This window comes from Thermothielavioides terrestris, chromosome 1 (genome assembly GCF_000226115.1).
Source record: "Thermothielavioides terrestris NRRL 8126 chromosome 1, complete sequence".
NCBI classification, from domain to species: Eukaryota; Fungi; Ascomycota; class Sordariomycetes; order Sordariales; family Chaetomiaceae; genus Thermothielavioides; species Thermothielavioides terrestris.
This window is the reverse complement of record NC_016457.1, coordinates 9,087,323-9,113,640: the sequence shown is the minus strand read 5'-3', so window position 1 is coordinate 9,113,640 and position 26,318 is coordinate 9,087,323. Positions and strand designations below refer to the sequence as shown.

Here is a 26,318-nt window from a genome sequence, read left to right as displayed (position 1 = left end):
ACTTGTCCAATTGGAGGAGACGTTCCCGGTGCGAGACTCCTCCATTTACTTTAGTGATCGCAGAGCAACACCGTGATCTCGCCTTGCGACAGCCGGCCCGTGGTCTGGTTCGACCCATAATAAGGCCCTCTCCACGCTGCTGGTAACACTCGAAGCTTCGCCGTGCCGCTCAACCCCGAAACGCCGGCGTGCGGTGGCCAGGTCTGTCGAAGGGTGTCAACGCTGTTGCTGGGTTTGTGAGCAATCCAAGCAGTTCTGTATGGTACGGAGGCGGATGCGGCATGTCTCGTTAGTGAGGATTTTTGCTACAACCGCCGAACTTGGCAGGTGGCGGAAGCCGTGCCATTAATGCTGCGAGATGCCTCCTCCGACCATGGCCGAGACGGCCCGAGCAGAGGCCGGGCACACTTCGCCGAGAGAGACCGCCGTATCCACTGGGACCGTCTCCGAGATGCCCACGATTCCCCAAGGAAGAGTCTTTGGCTCCCCCGCACCGCTCGGTTCCGACGAGTTCGACTTCGCTGTCAAGCCGGGGTCGCTTCGCGGGCAGAGCACCGCCGAGAACGATCCCGCCGACTACTTGAATGGGGGACAACCGCATGAAAGAATATCCCCACTCACAAATACTAGCGGCGGGCCCGAGCCGTCGTCCCCGGACGTCGAGGCGCCTCCCGAGCTTGCCGACGTGCTCGGGATTGTTGATCCGCCGTCGCCTGCGTTCCACCCGAGAAGTGTACAGTTCGCCCAAGAAGATGGCATCCCCGATTCAGCAGCCACTCACTCCCGGGCTGGCTCTTGGGACACAAGGGAGGCTTTGGGGAGGCTTCGCGGTTCAGGCTTCATAACGAAACTTAAAGAACTCGCCGGTCCCAGTGGATCACAAACCCCAAGGGTGCCCAGCATGTCCGCCTCCGAGCTGCCATCGACGTCGAACTCACCTACGGCGCAGCGACAGCCAAATCGGACCCCGCGTGGCACGAATGGGGGTAGCGACGACGATGCCGATGCCGAAGAGACTGCTGATGAGACCGCTGCAGGGCAAGGAAAGGGGAAACAAAAGCGGAAAAGGCGGATGCGGAGGCTGAGAATGGAGTCATATTCGGTGCCGACAACCCCCCAAGTGAGCTCCCTGGGTCCAGAATCATCCGACACTCAGAGCCGCCTTGCCTTTCTGAGGCGTACGACCTTCACTGGCGCCGACGACCATGGGTTTTCCGAAGGCGAGGGCCGGGACCGTCTGAGCCGAGAGCGCGGCTTGGCATTGAGGAAAGGGGTGACCTGGGTCCCTCGTCAGGGCGATGACGGAGAAGAGGCTGAGGCGCCTTCGGGTCTGCGGGTAACCCATCACTTTCGGCGTCTGTCCGCCCGCGGTGGTGGTGGTGGTGGCACCGGCGGTGGCGGGGCGTCTGATGGAGATGCTATGAGCCCAAGACGGCCCTTCTTCGGGGCAGACAGAGCCTCAACCTTTGGTGTCCAGAAATGGCGGCAGGTTAAGGGCGCCCTGAAGCTCCTGCGCCAGAAGAGGGACGAGCAGTTTGACTTCTCCAAGTCCGCAGAGCTGATGGCTGAGCTGTTCGGCGGTGCTCCGGCGGTCCTGATGCTCGCAAGCATGATCCAGCGGGACGAACATGGAAACAAGAGGATCCCCGTTCTGCTTGAGCAGCTGAGGCTGCGGATTACCGACAGCACCCCAGCTCCGGACAAGGACAGCGAGCGTCATTGGATCTTCACCATGGAGCTCGAGTACGGGAGCGGACCGAGCCAGATGAAATGGACCATCAAGCGGACCATCAGGGATATCCTGAACCTGCATTGGAAGTACAAGCTGGCGCTGGGTAACGAGGGCTTTCCATCCAAGAGTTCCGATCACGGCGCTAAGAGGCCCAAGCAGCCGCGGTTTCCCCTGTCCGCCTTCCCGTATCTCCGTGGTGTGAGAGGTTTGGAAGACAATGATGAAGAAGATCCCGGCAACGAGTTGCGCCCCGGTGATGGGCGCACTGCCGAGGAAACAGCTGGCGAAGGCACCGCTGGCGAGGCAACAGCTCAAGAAGGTACCGATCTCGAGGACCGGCCTCCTATCCGCAAAAAGCGGTCCCGCATGGCCTACCTTGGCGGCCGGCGCAAACCCTCGACCCTTGGTTCAAACGCCGATCTCAACCAGGTCGCCGCGGACGCCGCTGCGCAGAAGAGGAGATATGTGGAGCGGCAGCAGAGAATGCTGGAAAAGTATCTTCAGGACATGATCCGCTGGCTCATGTTCAGACCGGACAGCAACCGATTGTGCCGCTTCCTCGAATTATCTGCCCTCGGAGTTCGGCTCGCCGCCGAGGGTAGCTATCACGGCAAGGAGTGCTACCTTCACATCCAGTCATCCAAAGGTCTCGACTTCCGCCGGGTGCTCACGCCAAGCAAGGTGATTGCCAGGCACAGCCGGAAATGGTTCCTTGTCCGGCAGAGCTACATTGTCTGCGTGGAATCGCCCGAGAATATGAACATCTACGACGTCTACCTCGTCGACTCCAAGTTTCGGATTGTTAGCAAACACAAAGAGAAGCATCGCGGCTCCAAAAGCCAGGAGCAAGATGAGGATATTGAGAGTCTCGACCCGTCTGCGCGGAGGCGCAGCGACAAACATCACACGCTCAAGATCCTCACTTCGGAGCGGAAGGTGAAGCTCTTTTCGCCCAACCAACACCTCATAGCACAATTCGAGGAGTCCATCCTGGAGATGCTGAAGAACACCCCGTGGCACCTCGAGAACCGCTTCGGCAGTTTTGCCCCCGTCCGGACCGGGGTGCATGCACAGTGGCTGGTTGATGGCCGCGACTACATGTGGAACGTCTCTCGTGCTATCAGCATGGCCAAGGACGTCATCTACATCCACGATTGGTGGCTGAGTCCGGAGCTGTACATGAGACGGCCGGCTTGCATCAGCCAGAAGTGGCGTCTCGACCGGCTCCTTCAGCGGAAGGCTGCCGAGGGTGTCAAGATCTTCGTCATCGTCTACCGCAACGTCGAAGCTGCCATCCCCATTGACTCCGAGTACACAAAGTTCTCGCTCCTCAATCTCCATCCGAACATCTTCATTCAGCGGTCTCCGCACCAGTTCAAGAAAAACCAGTTCTTCTTTGCTCACCACGAAAAGCTGTGCATCGTGGACCACGATATTGCCTTCATCGGCGGCATCGATCTGTGCTTTGGTCGGTGGGACACCCCGAATCACCCCGTCGTGGACGACAAGCCCACCGGTTTCGAGCCCCAAGACGACCCCCGGGATGCCGAGCACTGCCAGCTGTTCCCCGGAAAGGACTACTCCAACCCAAGGGTGCAGGACTTCTTCAGGCTCAACGAACCGTACGAGGAGATGTACGACCGGTCAATGACGCCCCGGATGCCTTGGCACGATATCGGCATGCAGGTGGTAGGCCAGCCGGCACGAGATCTCACTCGCCATTTTGTCCAGAGGTGGAACTATGTCCGGCGTGGGCGAAAGCCGACGCGGCCCACCCCGTTCCTCCTGCCCCCGCCGGATTGTAAGCAGGAGGAGCTCGAGGCTATGGGCCTCAGCGGCACTTGCGAAGTGCAGATGCTTCGCTCTGCCACCACCTGGTCGCTCGGGATCCAGGATACGGAACATAGTATCCAGTCGGCATACATCCAGATGATCGACAACTCGGAGCACTTTGTCTACATTGAGAACCAGTTCTTCATCACCAGTACCGAGACACTCAACACGAAAATCATGAACGGCATCGGTGACGCTTTGGTCCGCCGCATCGTGCGAGCCCACGAGAACGACGAAGATTGGCGTGCGGTCATCATCATTCCGCTGATGCCCGGGTTCCAGAACGAGGTGAACGACCAGGACGGCTCCAGTGTGCGGCTAATACTGCAATTCCAGTACCGCAGCATCTGCCGAGGAGAGCACTCGATCTTTGGTCGCCTGCGAGCCGCCGGCATCGAGCCGGAGAACTACATCCAGTTCTTCAGCCTTCGGCAGTGGGGAAAGCTCAGCAACGGCGTCCTGACAACGGAGCAGCTGTACATCCATGCTAAATGCATCATCGTCGACGACCGTGTCGCCCTGATTGGGTCAGCCAACATCAATGAGCGGTCAATGCTTGGCAGTCGCGATTCCGAAACGGCCGCCCTCGTCCGCGATACAGATCTGATCTGGTCAACCATGGCCGGGCGTCCCTACCAGGTTGCGCGGTTTGCCCATACATTGCGCCTACGGCTGATGAGAGAACACCTGGGCTTGGATGTGGACGAGATCATGGAGGAGGAACGCCAGGCCGATCTCGACCGCGAAGAACAGTTCAGAGCGGAGATGGATGAGATTTATGACGAGAAATCCGACGCGTCGCCCATGGAGGAGTGCTCCAAGCGACGGGCGTCATCCCATGCCGAACCGCCTCGGACCCCGACGCTGCCTCACGAGCCTCAGAGCTTCAGCCACGACGCAGCCGGCGAGGACGAGCGTCGCCGCCGAAGGCGCACGCTCTCTAAAGGTCCTAGGAGCATGGAGCTGCCAGCAGAACTTCCAAATGAGAAGCACAACCGGGATGTCGAGGGATTGGGCCACGGCCACGGGAAGACAGCACAGCAGGAAGGGCTTGACCAAGGAAGAGACTCCGTGGTTGTTAGTGACCGTGAAGTCCTTGTCCACGACATCTCGCCAGAAGGGAAAGGCACAATCGACAGCCCCAGACAGCCGCACATCCTCCGTCGCTCGTCTGGCGCTGGCTCGTCTGGCGCTGCGACCCCTGTGGAGTCGGGCGGCCATGAGGGCGTACCGCCGATGCCGCCTTTCGACCGACGGACGACGGAGGAGGCCGGGCTCCCGCGGGCAAACCAATTGCCGTCGCTGCCTGTCGGGGATGATACAGACATTGGCGGCCCGCCAGTGCGCGTTGATTCGGCAGGCCGGCCCAGCCACAGCATCTTGGGCTCGCTGCCGCTCGATCTGGTACTGGCTGACATCCACAAGGACTGCATGCGCGACCCGCTTAACCCGTCATTTTACGACGACGTCTGGTGCCGAGCCGCCGAGAACAACACGAGGATATACCGGCGAGTATTCCGGTGCATGCCGGATTCTGAAGTGACGAACTGGGCCGAGTACAAGGAGTTTGAGGATTATAACCGACGCTTCAAAGCGAGTATGAGCGGGCATCCGCCGAGCGAGGATGGCGAGAAGCACGCTCCGCCGAGCCAAGCTGCTGCGGGCGCTGGCATCGGCGCACCGGGCCCGGCTGCCGCTGAAGCCGCGATGGTCGAGAAGTTGGGGGCCGCAGCGAAAGCTGCTGCTAAGCTTAGCTCTCACACCGGAGATGGCGCCTTGGATGAGAAGTCTGCTCTTGCCGATGGGCCAAGGGGCGATTTCCCGCGATCGGAGGCCAATCGCGACCCGGAGAAGCAGAACCACGCGGTCAACTCGAGCCTGGACACGCTACAGACCACAGAAACCAGCACGCGCCTGGCTGCGCGCCCCGACAGCCGCAACGACCGGCATCCCACCTTCTCGAATCAGGAGAAGCATCCATCAGCCAGCATCAACGTCAACACCACCACTGCGAACGGGCCGTCTCCGGCAGACGGCAACGGCGACCCGCAGAGCACAGGTGTCAAGCTGGCAGGGTCGCAGAAAAGGCGACGACGGGCGACGACCAGGAGCAGCCGGCCGCGCTTCAGCGCGACTGAGGTGATGCTGTCCAGGGGGGAGGCCGAGGAGCTGCTCAACCTCACGCAGGGCCCGCTGGTGCAGTTTCCGTACGACTGGTTGGTGGTGGAGGAGACGAACGGAAACTGGCTGTTCCAGGTCGACCAGGTGGCGCCGTTGTCTATCTAGTAAGTTGTTCTCCCCCATCGTTGTTCCCCTCTGTCTTCCTCTTGGTCCGAATCGGGACCCTGGACCTCAGGTTGCTAACCCTGATGCAGTAACTGAGGCCAAGCACACACAAAACTACCTATCAAACTTGGGGAGAGATGCTCCGGGTTATGGAGCCCATGCACTGGCGTTGTGGTACTGTGGTTTTGGGATGTCCGACTTGATGCAGCATATCCGGCGCATTGTTTCCGAGGCCCTCGTTTTGCCCCTTCCTTTTCTTCTCTTTGACATCAAGCTCGCAAGCATGGCCAGCATGTCGTTGAACAAGCTCCTAACTTCCCTTATCGCTCATCTCCTTTTCTCCGCTTCCCTTTCTCTTCATCTCAGTGGCACAAATATACACATTGTAGTCTTATACAAGTCTATAATAATACAGCGGTCGGTATATACATCCCGTGCCGCGCTCTACACCCGCTCACTCACCCAAATCGCGCCCCTACAGCCCGCCCGGATGATGCCCGTCAACAACCAATGCGGCTGGGCCTTCTTGGCGTCGTGCTCGATGGCATGGTCCAGGTGCTCCAGCTCCTCGTCGCGGATCCGCCGCAGCGTGGCGATGAGGTCGCGGAACTCGTCGCCGACGTCGTAGCCCTCGGCCTCCCAGCCGGCCACCATCTCCAGCAGCGTGCGGATCTGCCCGTTGTAGTGCCCGCCGATCTCGGTCTCGACCGCCTCGGTGCACGCCATGGCCGCCTCGCGGCTCATCACGCCCGTCGTCCACCCCAGCCCCGCCGCCAGCGCCGACCACAGCGGGTACAGCGCCGTCGGCCGCACCCGGTGCCGCGCCACCAGCGCCTCGAACGTCCGCAGGTGGCCCGCCTCCTGCTCGTACATGTGCCGCATCAGCGGCCGCAGGTGCGGCTCGCGCGCCACCACCGGCGGCGTCTGCGCCGTGTAGATCAGCGTCGCGGCTAGCTCGCCTGCCTGGTTGACGCGCAGCGCGGAGGAGAGGAAGGATCGCTGGGCGGGGGTGAGCGGCTTTTTCTTCTTCGGCGTCGGTGGTGGTTGCGAGGAGGCGGTTTGCGATTCGGGTGGTTGGTTTGGGGAGGAGGAGGAGGAGGAAGAAGAAGATGATGACGATGAGCGCGGTGCGGTCGTTGAGAGAAGGCGCGGGTGTGTGTGTGCGACGAGACTGCGCTGGCAGTGCCGCAGTGGCTGCAATGCCAGGCGTTGGTGGGCCATGACGAGTTGTAGATCGGAAGCGGGCGTGTGATGGCGTTGGCAAAAGATACCTGAGTCTTTTGTTGATGGTTCGGGAACCTCGACGACCGAGTGAGCCGATAGCTTGCAAGACAGACGTGGGCCGATTCACTATCAGATGCCCCACCACGCACGCTGGGAGGGTGGGGCTGTCAACGTGTTTGCAGCGTCCAGAATAGTTAACGTTACCGTATTGAGCCGTCATCAGCTGCTCAATGGCAGGCGAGCCCACCTGGCCCACGCTGCATCTGCCAAGACCTCTAACTTACCGTTTGTGCGGAACGCATGTGTACGGAACAGTGTACGGGCAATCCGTGCACCGTCGGCTCCCAACTCCTAGTTATCCTTCAGCCTCCTTCACCGTACCCGCCCAACCGCAACGCGCAGCCTACGCTCCGTTGCTGCGGATCGTATCCCTCGCTGTACCGACGCCGTGGATCCCGCAAGCCCTACGCCTCCGACTGCGTACTCGTATCGCTCTCGAGCGACGCCACAAGCCGCCTCCCCTCCCCCCGTAGCCTGCCCCGATCCCCGGTTACGTTGCCATCGCCGTCGTCCATCTCGGCTACCTTAGCTCTCCGCCGTCGAACCATTGCCGCGCTGTCCTGTGCTATTGCTAGCCGACAACTGTGTTTGAGCCAATTCCTCGTGTCCGTGTCTCAACATGTCCGACATCGACGATGAACTGCTTGCGCTCGCCGGTGGCGATGTGTCCTCCGACGAAGAGGAGCCCATGGATATGAGCCGCGATGAGTCGCGCTCCCCTTCACCGGCTCGCGCTTCGTCCAGAGATAAGGACACACCGGCGCGGGGCGTGGCTGCGAAGAAGACAACTGCGAAGAAAGCGAGGAGGCGGGGGGGCAGGAGTGATGGCGAGTCCGACGAGGAAGGAGAGGCGTGAGTTGTTCCCCGCTTGCTCCCTTGCTATTGTGTAGTTGCGAATTGCGTCCTATTGTGGAGGGGCACTGCATTGTGAAGTGGCTTTGCCAGAGTCGGCGGAAATGGCAGCGGTTTGAATGCCGCAGTCGCCCATGTGCTTTCGCAGCTTCCTCATCGCTCGACCTCTGTTTCCTTCCCGCGCCCATTCCCACCTTCACCAGCCGCGCCCATCTTTCCTCTCGGTACTACTGCACCGCGCGCCCACCATCGACTTCATCTTCCTTGCTTTTGCAGTCGCCCTGCATCCTACGCGCAACCTTAGCAATGGTTCACTCGAGCTCTCCGCTGACAATGTCGGCCGCCCCCAGATCCTCGCCTCCGGCGTCGCCGAGCTCGCAGATGTCCGCTCCTATGGAAGAGTCAGATTCCGACTCGGACGCCCCTCAGAACCGGGCGCAAGGTGCCGACGATATGCTGAACCAGTACCCCGTCGAGGGTCTCTTCAAGAGCCATGAGGAAAAGGCCCGCATTATGAGCATGCGCGAGATTGAACGCGAGCAGATTCTCGCCGAGCGAAGAGAAGAGAACGAGCGTATCCGCCAAAATCGAATGCTCCGCCAGCTCAAGGTCAACCAAGAGAAGGAGAACAAGAAGCGCAAGGCTAGCGGCGCCGGCCTCGAAGATGCCCAGCGCAAGTCGTCCCGCACCCGGACCAAGGCCGGCGAAAGCAGCGAGAAGATGGACACTCTGCGCCGCGCCCGCGAAGAGCGCACCAGCCGCAAGGAACAGAGGGAACGCGAAAACGACCGCCGCAAGCAGAGATCTCCGTCCTATCGGCGGAGTCGCAGCGTCGACGAACACGACAGCGACGCAGAATGGCGCAGGGAGTCGAGGCAGAAATCTAGAACGCCCGAGCCCAGGGAAGCGCCGCCCGCGGAGCTACGGGATGTCGAGCGCGTCCGCCTCGGTCGAAGTCGCTTTGCTGAGGTCTGCTTCTACCCCGGTTTCGAGAAGGCCATCACGGGTTGCTTCGTGCGCATCAACATCGGCCCCGACCCGACAACACGGCAAGAGGTCTATCGCATGGCTATCATTAAAGGTGCGTCTCGGCAATCTATTTCTACACTGGGCGGAAAACGCAACGGGCAGCTGACAACATCCCAGGTTTTACCCAGGGCCGGCCGTATGCCATTCCTGATCACTCGGGACACCACATGGTTGTAGATCTCTACGTCAAGGCCGCCCACGGCAAGGCTCAGCGGGAGTGGCCCTTCATCAGCTGTTCTGACCACAGATTCACCGAGGTAAGCAAGCATGCCCTGGCGCCGCAAGCCTGCTCCATCATAACTGACCCCTCTGCAGGCGGAGTGGAACCGCTACAAGCAAGTGTGCCTGTCCGAGGGCGTGCCAGTACCTAGCAAACCCGAGTTAGTCGACAAGATCGATGATATCAACGGCCTCCTTCAGCGCACCTGGACGGAACAGGAGGTTACCGAGAAGCTCAGGCGCCAGAACGCCCTTCTCGCAAAGTTCAGCGGCGCCGACCGCGACCACCTCACCAGGCAACTCGAGATGGCCCTCGCGCGGGGCGATCAGGAAGCCGCTAAACGTCTTCAAGAGAGACTCGACAACCTAGAGACCCCGCGGCTAGCCTTCCGCACATCGCTCCACCCAGAAAAGAAGAAGCTCGAGAGCCGCGGCCCCACGCAGCAGGAGAAGCTGGCCATGCTCAACGCCGAAAACCGGCGGCGCAACGCCGAGGCGGTGCGCAAGGCCCAGCTGATGGAGCGCGCGCGCACCCGCGAGATCGAGATGCGCCTGAACCGCGGCGAGCAGGTCGAGGACGACCACTCGCGCCGCGTGCGCACCGGCGTGAAGCTCGTGCACGACGGCAACGCGAGCAGGGAGCCCACAGCCGGGAACGGGGCCGCGACCGCGAGCGCGAGCGCGAACGGCAGCGGCGCGAGCACGCCCGCCACCACCACCACCCCCACCCCGAGCGGGAACGGCACGCCGAGCCAGAAGCCCGTGCTGCCGCACATCGCCAAGCTGCAGGAGCAGCAGCGCAGACAAGCCAAGCCGGGCGTGCCCGTCATCCATAAGCCGCTTACGGATGACGACATCATCGGGGCGCTCGATCTGGATATCGACGTCGAGATTTGATGACGGGCGCAAGGGGGGTGAAGGGTCTTTGCTTTGACACGGGGGTGGGAAGGGGGGCGGGAGACGGGGGGAGGTGAGCCCTAGAGGGACGACTCCTGGGAGGCGTTGCTGCTACCCCTGACCAGCACGGGGTGTGCGCAACTTGCCTTTCGCCATGCCGCCCCTTCTGGCAATCTATCAGATCCTCTTTCTTTTTACGGTGCAAGGATGGGTCTAGTCTCAGCCGAAGAGGCCGCTTAGAGTGCTAGTCCCCGGAGGGATGTGTGCTTGGTGGCTCGCTGCTCGGAAACAAGCAGCAGCACAGCTTGACTCCTGTCCCTGTCCTGCGCAGGTTGGGCCTTTTTCCTCCCGGGCTGGAGGAGCTCATTAGATTCCTCATCTCCGCAATCTAGCTGATAGAGCCATCAACAGCAGGTATATTCACTAATGCGTATTCCTTGACCTATGTGCTCCCCAGACGAGTTGTGCTGTGTCTTACTGCCCTATTCCCCCGCCCTGCGGTTTACTAGTTGGTCATGTTTCTCTACTCGACTGCTCAGCGGCTTAGAGGGGGACGGACTGAGTCCCTGCACCCAAGCTGCGTCACACACACACACGGCAGGGCGAAATCCCGTGTGTAGCATCTCATGAGAAGTAAACGAAAAAAAATGCCGCGTCATTCTATTCATGAATCCTCTCGCTAAAAGTGGGATGGTACAACAGTTGCGCTTAAACCGACAGAGGCGGGACAGGGATGAAGCAAATCCAAAGCGAGTTCACAGCCACCAGATCTGTTCCACGCGCCCTCGATGATTGATTGATGCCTTTGCGTTGCCGCGTCCCCCAACCGAAGCCAAGGTTCATAATCTTTCGTTCTCGACAAAAACCCCAGTCGCTAACACATTGAGGTACAGGTATCTTAACGCTTCCCATTGTTCTCTCTTCCGCATAGATCCCAAAATTGGTAGTCCTTTTGCCTCCTTGTTGAGCTCGCGGACATGCCCCCGAGTGAGGGAGGCAGCTAAGGTTTGTATGCTACAAAACGGGTGGTAACGAGCCGGCCGATCTCTGCTTCGACAAGAGTAGCCGACGAATGTGAATCCAAGGGAGGAAAAGGGCGTCGACGCTCTCGAAGGTCAAATTGTATTAAAAGGTTGTATGTTGTGTAAACGCATCGTTCATAAGAAGGCTGTAGTCGGATCGGGATGCGGCATCAGGCGCGATGGACCCAGTGATCAACTCTTCTTCCGCCTCCCCTTGGCGTTGGTAGGTACGGGCGTTGGGGTCACAAATGTGACATGCCTGCTTTCATCTTTCTTCAATCTAACGGCCTTGCTGTTGGACCCGCGGCGCCGACGAACCGGCCGCGGCGTGTCTTGTCCGGCGTCGCTGTCATCGTCGATATTGATCTCAGCAACGTCCGAAACCGACTCGGTGTCCACGGAGTCGCTGTCTTCCGATGAAGCCGCATCATCGGAATCGTCATACTCCCCATCGTCGCTAACAAGGGATGGCGCATTGTTGCTAGCCATGGTGTTGGGGCTCAGATCCACATCCATATCCTCCTCGTACATGGGTGTCTCAGGCAGCTCACTCGACTGTGATTCGAGCGACTTCTGGGATGTTGCGTGGTGGCCCTTCTTGCTGGCGGCTCGGTGAGCAGCTGGTGGTTGAGAAGGCGACACGGCGGCTCTAGAAGGCATCCTCATCGCAGCTGGTGTGCGGGCCGCGGCCGCAGCCGAAGATTGAACCGGAGTGGCGGAGCCGTCCACCGTGCCGGGCTCCGTTTCCTCTGCGTCCGAGTCGCCGCTCAGGGACAACAGGTCCCAATCCACCTTGGTCTTTGCGTCGGCCACTTGCTCCTGAAGGTTCCCGCTCACCTTCTTCCTCTGCATCAACCGAGACAGGAACGGAGTGTCCGCGGAGCCTACAAAATTGGGCGGGGATTCACCAGCTGGAGACCGCGCCGAAGTCGATACACCCGGAATGCTGCTCACAGATGGCAGCTTTCCGGCCTTGTAAAGATCAAGCGACGCGCGGATGCGGGAAAGTAGCGCCATGCAGGCCTGCTGCTCCGACATAGCGTCGGCGCGCGCAAGGGGATGCACCAAGCCAGGCGCGGCGCCAGCGGAGACTTTGCTGTCATCACCGACGGCGGCGCGGCTCTCGCCAGCCTCAACAGGATGTCCACACCGAACGGCGGCCTCTTCGTGGCTTTTGAAGTCTCTCTTGTGCGCAATTCGGCAGTGGTTGATGAAGCCTTGCGTGCTCGAAAAATCCCATCTGTGGCAGTCGATGCAAACAAGCTTGACTGTGACGCCATCGGATCGCCTGAGAATACAGCCTGATTGCTTGTCCTTCGGTAGCGGATATCCACTGGATAGCGCCTGTAACCTCTGGCCAGCAATGCCACGGATCGGGCGTTGTTTACCTGAGCCAGCCGCATCCAAGATGCTACTTCTCGTCGTCCTCGCTTCTGGGGCACCCTTCACTCGGCCCGTACCCGTCAAGACCGGGGCTGCAGGTTCGATGCCATCAAACATGGGATCAGGTATCAGCCACTTAGCGTAATGGCGCGCGTACGGGCCCTCAACCACGCCGAAGGGTGGGGCCCATTTTGGCACCGGACCGCCGGAACTCAATCCCAGCGCAGGGCCCTTGCCGCTGCTGATGTCCAGCATCTGGCTAGGCGTTGGGCACTGGACAGGATAAGGAATGAGATGGCACCGCCTCAGTTGTTCCAGCGCGATCTGGCACTTGGCCAGCTCCTGGTTGATGAGCCGCAGTTCGTCATGTTTCATGAGTATCTCGAGACCAAAATGGAACTCGATTACTTCCGCGGCAACTTCGGCGTCCAGAGCCATGGTTCGCTCGCGCGGCGTGCCCACCCGTTCGTTGTCCGCCGACGCGGAGACCGGAGAAGGCAAATCGCCGGCGTGCTCGTCTTTGGCGCGCTTTGCCGGTGACAAGGCGGCCTGGCAGGCACCGGTGTCGAGAAAGCTCGGGCGCCGTTTCTTGGGAGAAACGGGCGTCGGGAGCTCTCGCGGGGTGCGCGCGATCGAGTCGGCGCAGTCCGGCGAGAGCTGACGACTCGCATCTGCCACCTTAACCCCTCCCTTCGAGTCGGACGCCCAGAAGCGGAACATCGGCATCGCCAGGGCCGGTGCTGGACAGCGACGCCCCGTGAGCGCCAGAGAGCGAGAAGGTCGGGAAACGGGTGAATGCGCGTTGTTTGTTCTGAGGAAAGGTGGTGGCGTCGCGAGGCAGCCGCGGCGCGGCTCCGGAAAAGGGGGTCGGAAACTGCCCTGGTCCGGCCAAGCCAGGGCTGACGTAACTGTCCAGGCCGCTTGCAGGTGGTCCGTGGGTGGGTCGGCCTCGGAGAACTCGGCTGAGTCAGAAGAGAAAGGAGTGGAGCCGGGGCTGGCAAATGTGGCCCGTCCCCAGACCAGCGAGAGCAGAGGCGAACAGCAGCTGGCGCCACCCTCGTCCCAGGCGGGTGCTGCGCAACCGTGCGCGACTGCACTTGACGGGCAGAGAATGAAAGCAGCAACCGCGCGAGAGCTAGCGAAAGCCTCGGCAACGGCACAACGAGCTGGATAAGGAGCGCGTGAAAAACGGAGGAATCAAAGGAGCGCGCAAACGGGAAAATGCAAAAAGCGGTCAGTTGTGCAGCGCTATCGTGAGGTGTTGGGAAGTGTCGCTGGAATGCGGAAGTTGGTTGATTGAGAGCTGGGTGGTGACGGGCGCCGTCACGCGGGTTGGAAGGGGGAGAACGACGGGCTGCGCTGAAGGAGGGAGATTGGGATGCGAGCTGGGAGGCAACATCGCCGCCCAGGCTCCAGCCAAGGCGGGAAGGGGCGCTCAGTCCGCTGATTGGCTCAAGGAGAACGAGCATGGATCTGGGCGGGGCTCTCACTGAGTGAGCGGCCGTTTGGGCAGCCGGCAGAGGGCAACACGCAACTTCTAACAAAAGATGCAACAAAACCGGCTCAGACACGCTAAACCGCGACAACAAAGGGCTGCGAGTTTTCATCCAGGTCCGCAGAGCCAAGGTATCCGGATAACCACGACAGTAACTGCGTGTGCACATGCACAGCTACTCTGCAATGACGGTGCAGTGACTGCCGCTTTGGCAGGCCCTTTCAAACCAAACTCCTCAAACTGGCGCTCAGCAACCTCATCGGCCAAGATGCGCACTGTGCGGCGGGCTGTGCTCATCGCAGTCCTGTTAGTGACTGATTTGATGCGCCTCTGGGGCGCTGCCGCCCATGTTTGGAAGCAGAGTTCCCCATGTCACGCCAAGAACAGGAGGTGCTGACGGGAAGGAACGGGTTACACTTCATACGCTCCACTAAAAGTTACCTGCCCAACTGGCAGTATGTGGCACGCACACCACTCTGTAATGTTTGTCTCGGGGTCGGGCATGCCGTTTTCTGATTCCTCCGCCAGCCCCACCTGGTAATATACCTTAGTTACAATACAAGACATTGGAAGCTCCTGTCCTGGTAATTTACAGACAATACCAGATGCTCTTAATGTTATGTCCCACCGATCCTGTGGCAGGAAATCGGTATCGGTATTCAGAGCATCTGGTATTATCTGTAAATTACTAGGACAGGACGTTCCAATGTCCTGTATTGTAACTAAGGTATATTACCAGGTGGGGCAGGCGGAGGAATCAGAAAACGGCATGCCCGACCCCGAGACAAACATTACACTCTAAATGCGTCGTCGGTAGTATATCTGCACCCGTCCAATGCAAACTTCACCTAGATCACTAACGTTAACAGCCCAACGCGATGTCCTACCTCAGCAGTCAGCTCGCTACTCACGCTTGTGCACAGGAGGGACATTTGAGAATCTGAGCGGCGTAGTCTCCTTTCAAAACCCAAAGAAATCTTATCTCGCAATACTCGGAAACTTGTGGAACTGAAAGGCTTCTTACGATAAGTGGCAAGACACAACTCTGCATACCTGAATTTCGACTGTCGCCGTCACACGCTGGCCGGAACTGTGCTTATCGATAAGCGGCCTTGTCCCAGAGCCCGCAGACCCTGGCGGTTCGAAGGTCCCAAAGCTGTCGTACCTGCAGCCTCATTCCATGTCAATTCTTCAAGCCTTCTTCCAACCCAACGAATTGCAACTCTTCTGTTCGCCATGGCAACTCAGGACGCAATGCGGCCGCCGGATTCGAATTCGCATGCTAGTAGTAAGCGCAAATTCCCGACCGACAACAACGAATTGGCCAGGAAGAAGAGACGGGCTGCCGACCCTGAAACTGCTCTCCCGAGCGAGAGTCAGGCGGCAGATTCGACGCCGACGACAAGCTACTACAGCCAAGTCTACGGCCCACTCCTGAGGAAACTGAACCAGAAGTATGAAGTCAAGCCCATGTCGGTCATGCCCTCGACGAGCATCGGCAAGCACGTCGACCGTGCGCTCGAGCATCTCGGCCGCTTCAGCGCGTGGGACACATCAGTACTCCCGGGGGTCGTTCTCTTATGCGCCAAGTCGAGTGCTTCCGGCAAACTCATGACGATTGCCGAGATAATTAGACGGCGCATCGGCGAGAGCGATCAGAAGTGGTTTCAGTACAACCTGCTGAGCGAGATGGTGGTGGAAGAGCCAGCGGAGCCGGCGGAGGAAGATTCGGTTGTGGAGGACACGTTCATGGCGGCTGATCGCGGGAGCGAGGAAGGAGCAGACGACGAATACTTCGAGACGATACAGCCGACCATTCATGAACGAGCGGTGCAGCCGGCGAAAGTTAGATACAAAGCACACGTCACGGTCCTGCTCTCCAGGGTACCGCTTGGCGAGTTGAAGATGGAAAAGAACGTCTCACTCCAGACGAACGAGCACCATATTGAGTACTTGCGAAAGAAGAAAATGGGCCTTGTTAGCTAGATGGTTTCCCCAGCCAGGGCACACCGTGGCCCACGGTCCCATCGACGGGGATCGTAAGGGCGGCCTAGATCGGAGAGGGGGAGGAACGCATGCTCGGCTGACTACCTATCTGTCGGGGCGGAAAGATTTCTTGAGGATGCGATGTGATACCCAGCATAGATATTTACAGGAAGTCTGCGAATGTGACCAAAGAACCCAGCGCCAGACAGATGACGTTGCTCCCTATACCCCACAGTGCAGCCGACTCATGCAACAGTGCGCGAATCAATGCTATGACAACAACCTGATCCCAATCCCTATCAGAACGCCGGTGACATTATTCCAGTGCCAATGTAGGTCCTTTCCGTTTTCACGACAAGTCCCGTCTGCCAGCTTCACCACGTTCGGTCGAGACATCCCAAACCTCAGCTCCTGCCCAAGTGCCCAACATGTTCAGCCATTGTCCAGACCATGGCCAAACAAACTCAGAGCAGTTGCTCTGCTCGATGATAGCCGTATTTCAAATCTCGCACCTCAAGGATGGTGTTCCTGAGCCGAGTAGGAAATCCTCAGGACGAAGTTGACCACCACGGCAAGGAGCAGGATGATGGCCAGGAATGTCGGGCCGAAGCGGTCGTCGAAGCCCGCCTGGCCCCTCATCCGTATCGATTTTGCCCTCCAATGGTACGTTACGAGCGCGTATATCATGGTGGCCATCGCGACGCCCGTGAAGAGGAACGAGGAGATGAAGGCGGGGCGGTCGCCGAAGTTAAGCATGCCGATGGCGAGGGCGCCGAGGATGACGGTGAAGTTGAGCCATGAGAGGAAGGTCCGCTCGTTGGCGAAAAAGACCTTAGGTTCGACGCGGGTCGGGAGCGCGATGCGCTTGCCTGCGGGAGGGAGAAGAGTTAGTCGGGAAGCTTGTCGAACTGATGCGGAGGCGGCGAGGAAGAGGAGGAGCGCGAACCCGGCGCAGTTTGAAGCAGAGGTTGACTTGACATGGCGCCTGGGAAGTCACTGTTCGATATGAAAGAAGAGGACGGGTGTTGACGATGGTTTCTTTTTGCGTATGCTCCGTCGTAGTACGGAATAGCTGAGCAATGTTGGTTATCAGTCAGAAGAGGAGGGGCCGGCACTTCGTCCTTGGAATTGATCAATCAGAGATGATGTCGGTGCTTTCATGCCCCATTTTTTCGATGCACGTGGTTCGCTGTCGGCCTCTTACTGGACAAAACTGGGGGCTGCGTCACCGATTGAGACTGAAAGGTATTTGTTCACTTAACGTATGTAAGGTAAGTAATTCCATACTGTATTACGAAGTATCCTGACGCAGCTGAGCACCTCGGTACTCGTTCTGGAAGTCACTCCTGCGTACTCACGTGCCGATTACAGTTTCCCCCATCGCCATGCTTTATCAGTGCCCCGCAACAGCGGAGCACCCACACTCTTGGTCAAAGCGTCTGAGGCTGGTGCGACACAGCTGATGGGTTGCGTCGGGTCAGGCACAAGCGGTCCACTCCATTATCAGTATCTCGGTCATCAAGCACCGACGTAAACAATACGTTGGTCTCAATCGAGCCCACGATACCAACGGCCTCTAACCCGACGTTTTCGTGCAATAACATTTCACGGCCAAACGAACAGCACGCGCCAAACTCGCTTGTACCTTCTGGACGGGGACACACCGAACAAGAGTCGATAGTCGAACTTTACCATCCGACACGTCATCGCCCTGCAGAAAACGACGTTTTGTTGCCTGACAAAAGCACGATGGCAACGCAGACGAACTCTGTATGACTGACGAAAGTGTAGTCCAAGAAGTGCCGCGGGCATTGCTGACATTGGCCAACAGCCGATCGCGCTCAAGCGCCTGGAGCAGATCGCCGCTGATGTGTGTCCATCCGTTGATTTTCGACTTCGAATGTGCCCGTGAGCCAAGTTTCAGGGCCGCTTACCAAGTGATAGGTGTGCAACAGCGTTTTTGAGAATGTCGAGTACTACGAGCATCCCAAGACGGCGCAATGGAACGAAGCAATCATCGTACGTACCATGGTATAGGTGTGCGCGCCTCCTCGACCGCGTCCAGCTGACCCGGTTGTTCCTTCTCCCAGAACAAAATGCTCAAGGCAGTTCTGTCGGAGGCCACGCCCGAAGGTGCCCCTGCGCCGACCTACAAGTTTGCCATCAACAGCACCATCGTCCAGCACGTTGTACCCACGTCGCAGCTGAACAAGCCGGCAGCGCCGTCAACAGAGCAGCAAGGGGCGTCCAAGAAGGGGCAAGTTGGCCGGCGCGGCATGCACAGCGCCACGGCTGGATACTGGAACGAGAAGACGGACGGCATGTGGAGTTACAAGTGGGATGGTGACGCGAAGGGTCTGGACGTCGTCATCATGCTCATCTGGATGGCTGTCTAACTGAAGCGCCGAGTGCGTTCACGTTGCTGTCAGGTCGTATATACCGGATTTACACTTTAATAACGTTCACCGCGAATACAGGCGGCATCGTACCTTACGCAGCCCTGTCATGCCAGGCGCACGGCGACACAGACTTGCTTCCTGCTTAGGTACGGTAGTTGTCTCTCAGCCATTCTCGTACGCTACCACTGCCACAACCACTCGGTCGAGAACAGACGGCCAATCATGGGCGGGCTCTGCTTGGGTGCCCAGCAGCAGCCGCACCATGCGCCCCGCGGGACTGGATAAACCAGCATTTTGCGGAGCGACCGTCAGTTCGAGCTTTGAAGCTCGCTTCGCCGCAGGCCCGCGATTATGTACATACTACACGTGGGTGTGTATTACAACCTTCCCCAGATTCTGCGCCCGTTGTGAGAGCGTGACTGGCCCTCTGGGGAAGGGGCCCAAGTTCGCCACGGCGGCCGTCGCCCGCGGCCATGGTCGCGGCACAGGCGATCACGGCTGGACTTGCGAAGATCTCTTTGCCACTCGGACCGCATGGCTCGTGACGGCTATGCCGGATCGGAAGGAACGCGAGTTCGGTCGCATCAGGGCACCCTCAAGCCGACCTTTCCTCTTGCAGCTCAGCTTGGAGGTCTCGTGACAGAAGCCTTGGTTCAGCGCAAGGCGACTTCCAAGTTTCGGGGACTGCTGGTGCGAGTGGGTCCCCTCTGAAGCCCAACGCCCCTCCGGATTACCACTCAAGTCTCTCACGCCAGGGAAACCCAGCGAGACAAAACATAGGTAGCTTTTCGGATGGGAGATTGTATTGATCCCCCGAGTCATTCCCGGCGGCAATAATCTCGAATCTGAAGATTGACGGGTTGTTCTAGAAGCGAAAGTGAGCCGAAAGCGATTCAGCAGTATACAATTACCTTATGTTAACGGGCAGTGCCTTTATAGGGGTGGCGAGCCTCCCGTCGCGACAGTGCCGGTGACAATGCATGGCCACCCAAGCAGTGTGACTCCGTGTGTGACCGTGGCACGCAGCTGCAGGCTGCTCCAGAGCGAAAGATCTAGAACAAGTCGATGTGTCGTGAACTCGCATCAAACATCCTTGCTCAGTGGAAGGTACCTGCCACTTGTGCTCCGTCCCACCTACACTACCAGGTACACGACACAGTACCTGAGGTGTGTACTGCAGGAAACGCGTCTTCAAAATTGCTGCTCGTGAGAAAAGCATCCCCCAGCGGTTGTGAACCCACTTCTCACCTGCTATCCCCACCAAGCTCAGGCCGGGTAACCTGACGGCCAGAAATCGGACCAGGAAGTCAGGACAAGGACAGACGCGACGACTAATCAGGGGTACTCGATTGTGTGCCCGGGGTTTTTCACCACCTTTTCGCAGAAATTCTTCCTTTTCCTCCTTCCTCGACGCCCTTGTACGGAGTACGGATACACGCACCCCCATTCCAAAACAGCGTTGCAACCACAGCCCGCTCCGCAGTCTTGGCAGCCCTGCCTGCGTTCTGCATCAGGCCTGGGCCCTCGGCCGGTCCGGTCCTCTTGAGCTTGACCATTCTTCAGCAACGGCAGATCTGTGCGCCGGACCGCAAAGCGGACAACCTCGCCTCTTCAGAACACCGATAATAGGCCGTACTTCCCCTCTCCCTCCCCCTCCCCCTCATGAACTTGCTAGTGAGGGCATTTCGACATTCAAACCCAGGAGCCTCCGGCATCGGAACCTGAGCGGCTCAGTTATACGGGCGGTTGACCTACACTCTATAAACGGACGACCAGACTCGAGCGTACTTCCCGCACTTCTCAGCGCCTCTCTATAGCTACCGCCGACCAACGCTAGGCAGCTAGCTGCATATCAACGACCTTCCCGAACGAGGACCACCCTTGACCTAGCTCTCATTAGGCCCTGGGCCCAAGACATTGAGCAGACCGTTTCGCAGCTCAGGGCCAACACCGCCCCGCAGATCTCGCTCGCTATGATTGAGGTGCTCTACAGCGGCCAGGCCTCCCTGGAGGGGCCTCGGTCGGCATTCGACAGGGAAGAGCACATGAACAAGGAGCTCAACCTTGCGCGGTGGGGCAAGCGTCCCCCTCGCAGGTCACAGACTCAGCATGAGTACTTCCTTCCCGCACCGCCGGCGTTCACCGTCTCCACGATCCGCCAGCAGGCCCACGTCATCGAGAGGAGCCCTCAGAGGCAGCCGCCCTCGACGAAGGAGCCGAGCGAGCAGGAGGCGGACCGGTCGCGGGCGACGGTGCGCCGGCCACCCCTCGGACCTCCACGACGGTCATACTCCACAACCGACCAGCAGCCGATCCTACGCCGGCACCAGCCGGCATCTAGGCTGGCGTTGATGGACCTGCCCGCGGAGCTTCACTTCGCCATCTTCGACTTCCTCGATCCCATCGACAGCACCTGCCTCGGCTTGACCAACAAGCACTTCTACGCCATCCACCGACGTCTCCACGGTACCGTGCCCCTCACGACGCGCCGCAAAGGACCGAACGACCTCGAGTGGGCGTGGCATCTGGCGGGCAATATTGTGCGGAAAAACCCGGCGGTTGTCGATAGCAAGGACGCCGCCGCTGCGCCGCTCCGGGGGCTCGGGGAGAAGGAGAAGAGCGCGCTGTCGACGCTGCGGGTCCGGGGCCAGGGGTACTGCAGGATGTGCGGCGTCACCCGGTGCCAGCTGCACAAGCACATCCAGGAGTGGATGGGCGAGGGCTGGGAGTACTGCTTCGTCAAGGAGAAGTTTGGGCCCATCGCGCCCGAGGGCGCCAAGTCTTACTGCTATATGAGCCGGCCGGGCGACAAGCACAGGTGTGGAAGGCATTTCGTCAGGAAGAACAAGGTCGAGCTGCGTTGAATGGGACCCCTAAGTCAGGTATCTAAGTTAAAGCGTCTCTGTTTTCCGTGCTCGGCGGTAGTTGATGGGTCTGGGCTCCTGGATTGGTTCAGAGCGGAATGTAATGCTAGCGCTGCGTTCTCCATTCCACCTATTTTTGAGGACCGAGGTCTCTGCATCTCACAGTAGGACCTACACTATCAGAACTTCTTCAATTGGCAGCGGTACGGGCACACTTTCCGGTGATACACTACATTTGCCAATTCACCATGAAGCGGAAGGCCAACGCCGCCGCAAGCCACCCAGAGCTTGGGGTATGCAGTGCACGGGCCATAACCGTAACACAACTCAACGTAAATGACGTGAACCATTGCAGGGGCCCACGACCGCATCCCTGCAAAAGACTTGAGCAGCACCCATCAAAAACGAAATTGTTTGAGAAAACTCGGGACGGCAGGGAGCTCAATGGGCCTTTCTTGAAACTCGGCCGTTCAACAACACCTTTCCCTCGACTGCCCCAGACGTACACTATCTATGAGTCAACCATAACGGAAGCGCAACCTACTCCCGAGGCGTGCTCTGGCTGCTCTGCTCCGCCAGGTTGGCCGGTTGTCCTGTCGAGAAGTTTCCAACTGTGGGCCTGCTGTATACCCGCTTCAATCGGGATCTCCGCTCGTTGTCGCGTGCGCATTGCAAGCGACTTCACCTATCGGTCCATGGATTTGGGTCTTTTTTTGCTCTACTTCCGTCGCCCTTGCACCTAGGGAGATCCTTGGCTCGAGATAACTACTAGCTGGCTGGCCACTGGAGTGTGATTGACCATATTCCGTACATCGTCAACGACCAAGTCGAGTGCGCAAGACTCGCCAGTTCAGTCTGTCGAGCGTGAACCCCGCCCTACAACGCGACCTCGAGGCCGATCACGGGGAAACGCATCGGGTCCGGCCCGAAGCCCACATTGCGAGCTCTTCCCCCAGCCCACCCGGTCCTTCTCCCCTTGAAACGATACTCCGCCGCCCGTCATCCCCTGCTCCTCCCTACCCGCCATGTCGTCGCCGAATTCGTCCTCCCAGGGCACCGGGAAACGCAAACGCAACAACTCGGCCGCCACAATAGAGATGGATCAAACCCAGATCATCCAGACCGAGTCTCGAGACGCTTCGGGTGAGGAGGGCGACACCACTGCCGCCGAGTCCACCCGGTCCGTGGGCGCCCACCGGAAGACCGACTCAACCTCGACCGCCCACCCGCCGAGCAAGCGCCAGCGCGCGAACTCGGATCAGCCCGCCGCCAGCGCGCTAGACCGCGTTCAAACCACAGATCCAGGCGAGCCCAGCGATACCACTGAGGCCAGCGTCGATATCGCCGAGAGAGTCTCGCGCAAGGGGAGCCGGCGGTCTGCGCCGAGCAAGGGCGAGAGCAGCGCCAATGGCAGCGGACTGGTGACCAACAAGACCTCGCCCGCGATGCCGCCGCCTCCGATCGGCAAACTCACACACCCGGCTGGGTACAAGACCAATCCGCCTCCGACGGGCAGGCCGGTCAGGGTGTATGCGGACGGCGTGTTCGACCTGTTTCATCTTGGGTACGTGCTCGCAATGGCAAATGCCGACCCAAGGGACCTCTTAGGTTCTTTACGTCCCGTGTTGGCGGCCCGTTCAATGCTAACAGACCTGAACAGGCACATGCGCCAGCTCGAACAGGCGAAGAAGGCGTTCCCGGAGGTGTATCTGATCGTGGGCGTGACCGGCGATGAGGAGACACACAAGCGGAAAGGCCTCACGGTGCTCTCAGGCAAAGAGCGGGCGGAAACGGTTCGACACTGCAGATGGGTTGACGAGGTCATCGAGAACTGCCCCTGGATCGTGACGCCCGAGTTCCTCGAACAACACCAGATCGACTACGTCGCCCACGACGACATCCCCTATGGTGCCGAGGAAGGCGATGACATCTACGCGCCTATCAAGGCGGCAGGCAAGTTCCTAGTCACGCAGCGGACGGAGGGCGTGAGCACCACGAGCATCATTACGAAGTAAGAAATTCTCCCTCCCCCCCCGGCCTGGGTTTCTTTTTCGGACGGCTACGGTGGCTGACTCCGCCAAGGATTGTCCGTGACTACGAGAAGTACATCGCACGCCAGCTGAAGCGCGGCACCTCCCGCCAGGAACTCAACATCAGCTGGCTCAAGAAGAACGAACTGGAACTCAAGCGCCACGTCCAGGATCTGCGCGACAACATCCGCACCAACTGGGCCACCACCGGCCAGGAGCTCAGCCGCGAGCTCCGCCACTTCTGGCCCAGCAGCCGGCCGCAGAGCCCCGCGCGGACTTCCGCCGGGTTCTGGAATAACAACCACAGCAGCAACGGCGAGCCGGCCCCGAGCAGCCCGCTCGGCCCCACCCAAGCGGCGGCCGGCGCGGCCGGGTTTCCTTTCCCGAGGAGTCCCACCGCCACGAGCACGGCTGGGGAGAGGGCGACGAACAATGTCAATGATTTCATCACCGGGTACACGCTGGGGTTGATCGGCGGCGTTCGGTCCTGGGTACGTCCTCCCCCCCTCTCTGCGTAGCTTTTTTTTTTTTTTTTTTTTTTTTTTTTTTTTTTTTTTTTTTTTTTTTTTTTTTTTTTTTTTTTTTTGCACATTCGAAAACGAGTAGGTAGTTCTTGTTGACACTTGAGTTGACACTTGAATGTTAGATGACCAAGAAACGCAGGACCTCGAGGGAAGAAGAGAGTCATCCGGCGAGCGACGACTCCTCGGAAGAGAGCGAGGAGAAGAACAGCCGCGGACGGTGGTCGGCGGCGCAGGAAGAGCTGCCGACGAGTCAGAGGGGATAGTTATCGGCGGGTCGTTTGTACATGATGAGGTATTGATATCCCCTGCCGCCTGCCTGCTTCAGACTTTGGGGGGTTCGTTCACCTCGCGCACAAAGAAGCCTCACTCTATCCGTGCAGTCGGATTGTGGGGGCGCGTTCTGTTAGCTATCCTGGGTTGGCACAGATGAAACCGGTGCTGAGTTCAAACAGTTCCTTGAGGTCTTCTGGGTCCGGGGGAAGAAAAAAAACAGGAAAAGTTGTGGGATGATAGAAGGGGGGTGAAGGGGGGGTTCTCGTGATTAGTTTTGAGCCACTACCGCCGAGTGGCATGCTTGGCCAGGCCACGCCGTAGTGTAGTTCCTAAAGCACCTGGGGTTTGCTTCTGAATTGCTGTTCTGGGAGACCGGTGATGTTCGGTAGCGGCGGGCGTTTGGACGGAGTTCCAGGAGTCCTCGATATTTGACCAGTTGCGGTTCAACACTCTGTTTCTCGGTCTGGTTTGGAGTGCGTATTGCAGTGCAGCGAGGAAGAGTGACGCTACGCTGTGTACTCGACCGGCCCTTCAACTCTCCGTCCAAGGACTGAGTCTACCGAGTTTGGGGGATCGTTGGGATCCAGATGGCGGCCGTGGCTGGGAAGAACTGGCAATGGGCACGGCGCGTGTTGGGATCACGCCGCCGGCTTGTACTCTGACGGTCGATTGGTTGGTGACGGGTGGAAGCCGCATGGATGTTCATGTTCCGACCTGATCCAGGCCCAGACTTTCTTCTGCCGCATGGGTCGTCCTTGCTGCTTTCCTCGCAGTACCGTCGTGCTTTTCCCAAGGTGCGAAGCAAACAGTAGTTGACACTGTTGCGCATGAGCAGCCACCGCGGACCATGGCTTGGATCTATTTCTGTCTCACGGGCCTCCGACGACAATCATCCGTGGCAGCCAGAATCTCGATCATGGCCCCTGGCGTGATATCGCTTGGCTGGCATGTTTGCAGCTTTTCTGAAACCACGACATCTCGGACTCCACGGCATGTTGGGGAGGCCTTCGCCTGGAAGAAGTCTTCTATTTTCGCCAATCCCTCCCCAACGTCAAGTTTTTGGTTCTGACGATGGTGGAGGGATGGATGAAGACGGTCAAGACCTGTTGCGGTTGGTCTCACCTCGTTCGCCCAACCCTGCCGGAGAACTCGCGCTTGTCCAGCCCTGGATCATGTGTCTGCCAAGTATTGCTGTTGGTGGCAAAATCCACGCTTGCCAGATTGTCGTCCGTTTCCCGTCGCGAGGTTAGCCGCCGCTGTAACCAGAGCCCGGCCATCCGGCTACCATGGAGGCACTGCCCCGTTACTCTCCGCGAACCTCAGACTTAGCGACAAACTTTTGCGCTTGTTGCGCTGCTGTTATCACTGCCAGTCGGTTGGTCGAGAGATGAATCCCGGCATCGTTGCCTGAGGCGGGCTGGAGGTCCGGAGCGCTGGTTTTTGTCGTGACCTGCTGCTGTTTCTGGCCATATTGGGCAAACTCGCGTGGGGTTCTAGCCTTTACCAGTGCTGTGTGATATCAACATCGGGTCTGCTGGGTCATGATGCCTGAGTTCTTGGCGAACTGTTTGGGAAACTGGTCTTCACTTGAGAAGACCTCCCGCGTATCACCCTTCCAGTCGGTGGCATGCCGACGACACAGCTGCCACCACTCGCAAGTTCTTAGTCACATCCGTGGCATCCGGGGCGGGCCATTCCGCTGGGTGAAGCATTCCTCAGCCATATGTGAGGAAGTGACTGTGCATTAGGGAATACCTACACAGTAAGGAAGTTGCGCCTTCTTCCAGCCTGCTTGCTCCACAAGGCTGAAGACTGGGGCGTTGGCATGGCCCGCGGGACGGGCCTGCTGACCATGGGGCCCCGGGAGCGGCCCGGCTGGGGACGACAGAAGAACTGGCTGGGAACACAGTCTTACATTCCACTGTGTGGCATGCTTGCTGTAGCCGCCGGATCGGCTGCACATACATACTGATTACGGTATTCCGAATGTTGTGTTGTGGACATAGACGCGGGAGACGCGCCCTGTTGGCTCGCAGTGACGAAGCCGGTAGCTGATTCGGACAAGAACAAGTTGCGGCCAGGGGTAAGTTTGGTTATGGCCGAGATCCGGGACGCTGGAACAACAACATGCAGCTCTGTGTGTGTGCGCGTGAGAGAGAGAGAGACGCATCCCTGCCTTTTCGCCGCTCTTCCCTCCCCATGGGATGGCC

General features: G+C 59.1%; 9 protein-coding genes across 9 annotated transcripts; 6 read left to right on the top strand and 3 right to left on the bottom strand.

Moving 5' to 3' along the window:
- Positions 1–217: 217 nt before the first annotated feature.
- Positions 218–6,089, top strand: THITE_2110791 (uncharacterized protein). The gene has a single exon (XM_003650831.1). The coding sequence runs from the start codon at positions 374–376 to the stop codon at positions 5,849–5,851; it is 5,478 nt and encodes a 1,825-aa protein (XP_003650879.1). The 5' UTR covers positions 218–373; the 3' UTR covers positions 5,852–6,089.
- On the bottom strand, positions 6,090–7,323 carry THITE_2110789 (uncharacterized protein). The gene has a single exon (XM_003650830.1). It carries the CDS (start codon positions 7,070–7,072, stop codon positions 6,296–6,298), a length of 777 nt encoding a protein of 258 aa, XP_003650878.1. The 5' UTR covers positions 7,073–7,323; the 3' UTR covers positions 6,090–6,295.
- A 31-nt stretch (positions 7,324–7,354) lies between these two features.
- THITE_2110787 (uncharacterized protein) lies at positions 7,355–10,354 on the top strand. The gene is made up of 4 exons (XM_003650829.1): positions 7,355–7,987; positions 8,338–9,068; positions 9,134–9,273; positions 9,332–10,354. The coding sequence occupies exons 1-4, from the start codon at positions 7,755–7,757 to the stop codon at positions 10,130–10,132; spliced, it is 1,905 nt and encodes a 634-aa protein (XP_003650877.1). The 5' UTR covers positions 7,355–7,754; the 3' UTR covers positions 10,133–10,354.
- Positions 10,355–11,195: 841 nt separating this feature from the next.
- THITE_2110786 (uncharacterized protein) lies at positions 11,196–14,014 on the bottom strand. The gene has a single exon (XM_003650828.1). The coding sequence runs from the start codon at positions 13,261–13,263 to the stop codon at positions 11,347–11,349; it is 1,917 nt and encodes a 638-aa protein (XP_003650876.1). The 5' UTR covers positions 13,264–14,014; the 3' UTR covers positions 11,196–11,346.
- A 1,272-nt stretch (positions 14,015–15,286) lies between these two features.
- Positions 15,287–16,018, top strand: THITE_48538 (uncharacterized protein; the record flags this gene model as incomplete). Its single annotated transcript, XM_003650827.1, has 1 exon — positions 15,287–16,018. One exon carries the CDS (start codon positions 15,287–15,289, stop codon positions 16,016–16,018), a length of 732 nt encoding a protein of 243 aa, XP_003650875.1.
- A 256-nt stretch (positions 16,019–16,274) lies between these two features.
- THITE_2110783 (uncharacterized protein) lies at positions 16,275–17,210 on the bottom strand. Its single transcript, XM_003650826.1, has 2 exons — positions 16,965–17,210; positions 16,275–16,887 (listed from the first exon to the last, which is right to left on the bottom strand). Exons 1-2 carry the CDS (start codon positions 16,996–16,998, stop codon positions 16,532–16,534), a joined length of 390 nt encoding a protein of 129 aa, XP_003650874.1. The 5' UTR covers positions 16,999–17,210; the 3' UTR covers positions 16,275–16,531.
- A 267-nt stretch (positions 17,211–17,477) lies between these two features.
- On the top strand, positions 17,478–18,644 carry THITE_2110782 (uncharacterized protein). The gene is made up of 4 exons (XM_003650825.1): positions 17,478–17,788; positions 17,850–17,888; positions 17,963–18,037; positions 18,109–18,644. The coding sequence occupies exons 1-4, from the start codon at positions 17,768–17,770 to the stop codon at positions 18,412–18,414; spliced, it is 441 nt and encodes a 146-aa protein (XP_003650873.1). The 5' UTR covers positions 17,478–17,767; the 3' UTR covers positions 18,415–18,644.
- A 1,483-nt stretch (positions 18,645–20,127) lies between these two features.
- THITE_2110778 (uncharacterized protein) lies at positions 20,128–21,405 on the top strand. The gene has a single exon (XM_003650824.1). The coding sequence runs from the start codon at positions 20,391–20,393 to the stop codon at positions 21,279–21,281; it is 891 nt and encodes a 296-aa protein (XP_003650872.1). The 5' UTR covers positions 20,128–20,390; the 3' UTR covers positions 21,282–21,405.
- A 760-nt stretch (positions 21,406–22,165) lies between these two features.
- On the top strand, positions 22,166–23,837 carry THITE_2110776 (uncharacterized protein). Its single transcript, XM_003650823.1, has 3 exons — positions 22,166–22,845; positions 22,942–23,292; positions 23,364–23,837. Exons 1-3 carry the CDS (start codon positions 22,307–22,309, stop codon positions 23,827–23,829), a joined length of 1,356 nt encoding a protein of 451 aa, XP_003650871.1. The 5' UTR covers positions 22,166–22,306; the 3' UTR covers positions 23,830–23,837.
- Positions 23,838–26,318: the final 2,481 nt, after the last annotated feature.

Bases quoted from the DNA above. Each gene is read 5' to 3' on its own strand.
- THITE_2110791 (XM_003650831.1), top strand. From the start codon at position 374: ATGGCCGAGACGGCCCGAGCAGAGGCCGGGCACACTTCGCCGAGAGAG.
- THITE_2110789 (XM_003650830.1), bottom strand. From the start codon at position 7,072: ATGGCCCACCAACGCCTGGCATTGCAGCCACTGCGGCACTGCCAGCGC.
- THITE_2110787 (XM_003650829.1), top strand. From the start codon at position 7,755: ATGTCCGACATCGACGATGAACTGCTTGCGCTCGCCGGTGGCGATGTG. The intron at 7,988-8,337 runs GTGAGTTGTTCC...GGCCGCCCCCAG, and splicing joins TCCGACGAGGAAGGAGAGGC to ATCCTCGCCTCCGGCGTCGC. The intron at 9,069-9,133 runs GTGCGTCTCGGC...ACAACATCCCAG, and splicing joins TCGCATGGCTATCATTAAAG to GTTTTACCCAGGGCCGGCCG.
- THITE_2110786 (XM_003650828.1), bottom strand. From the start codon at position 13,263: ATGCCGATGTTCCGCTTCTGGGCGTCCGACTCGAAGGGAGGGGTTAAG.
- THITE_2110783 (XM_003650826.1), bottom strand. From the start codon at position 16,998: ATGTCAAGTCAACCTCTGCTTCAAACTGCGCCGG. The intron at 16,888-16,964 runs GTTCGCGCTCCT...TCCCTCCCGCAG, and splicing joins TCTGCTTCAAACTGCGCCGG to GCAAGCGCATCGCGCTCCCG.
- THITE_2110782 (XM_003650825.1), top strand. From the start codon at position 17,768: ATGGCAACGCAGACGAACTCT. The intron at 17,789-17,849 runs GTATGACTGACG...ATTGGCCAACAG, and splicing joins TGGCAACGCAGACGAACTCT to CCGATCGCGCTCAAGCGCCT. The intron at 17,889-17,962 runs GTGTGTCCATCC...ACCAAGTGATAG, and splicing joins TGGAGCAGATCGCCGCTGAT to GTGTGCAACAGCGTTTTTGA.
- THITE_2110778 (XM_003650824.1), top strand. From the start codon at position 20,391: ATGATTGAGGTGCTCTACAGCGGCCAGGCCTCCCTGGAGGGGCCTCGG.
- THITE_2110776 (XM_003650823.1), top strand. From the start codon at position 22,307: ATGTCGTCGCCGAATTCGTCCTCCCAGGGCACCGGGAAACGCAAACGC. The intron at 22,846-22,941 runs GTACGTGCTCGC...AGACCTGAACAG, and splicing joins TTCGACCTGTTTCATCTTGG to GCACATGCGCCAGCTCGAAC. The intron at 23,293-23,363 runs GTAAGAAATTCT...GACTCCGCCAAG, and splicing joins ACCACGAGCATCATTACGAA to GATTGTCCGTGACTACGAGA.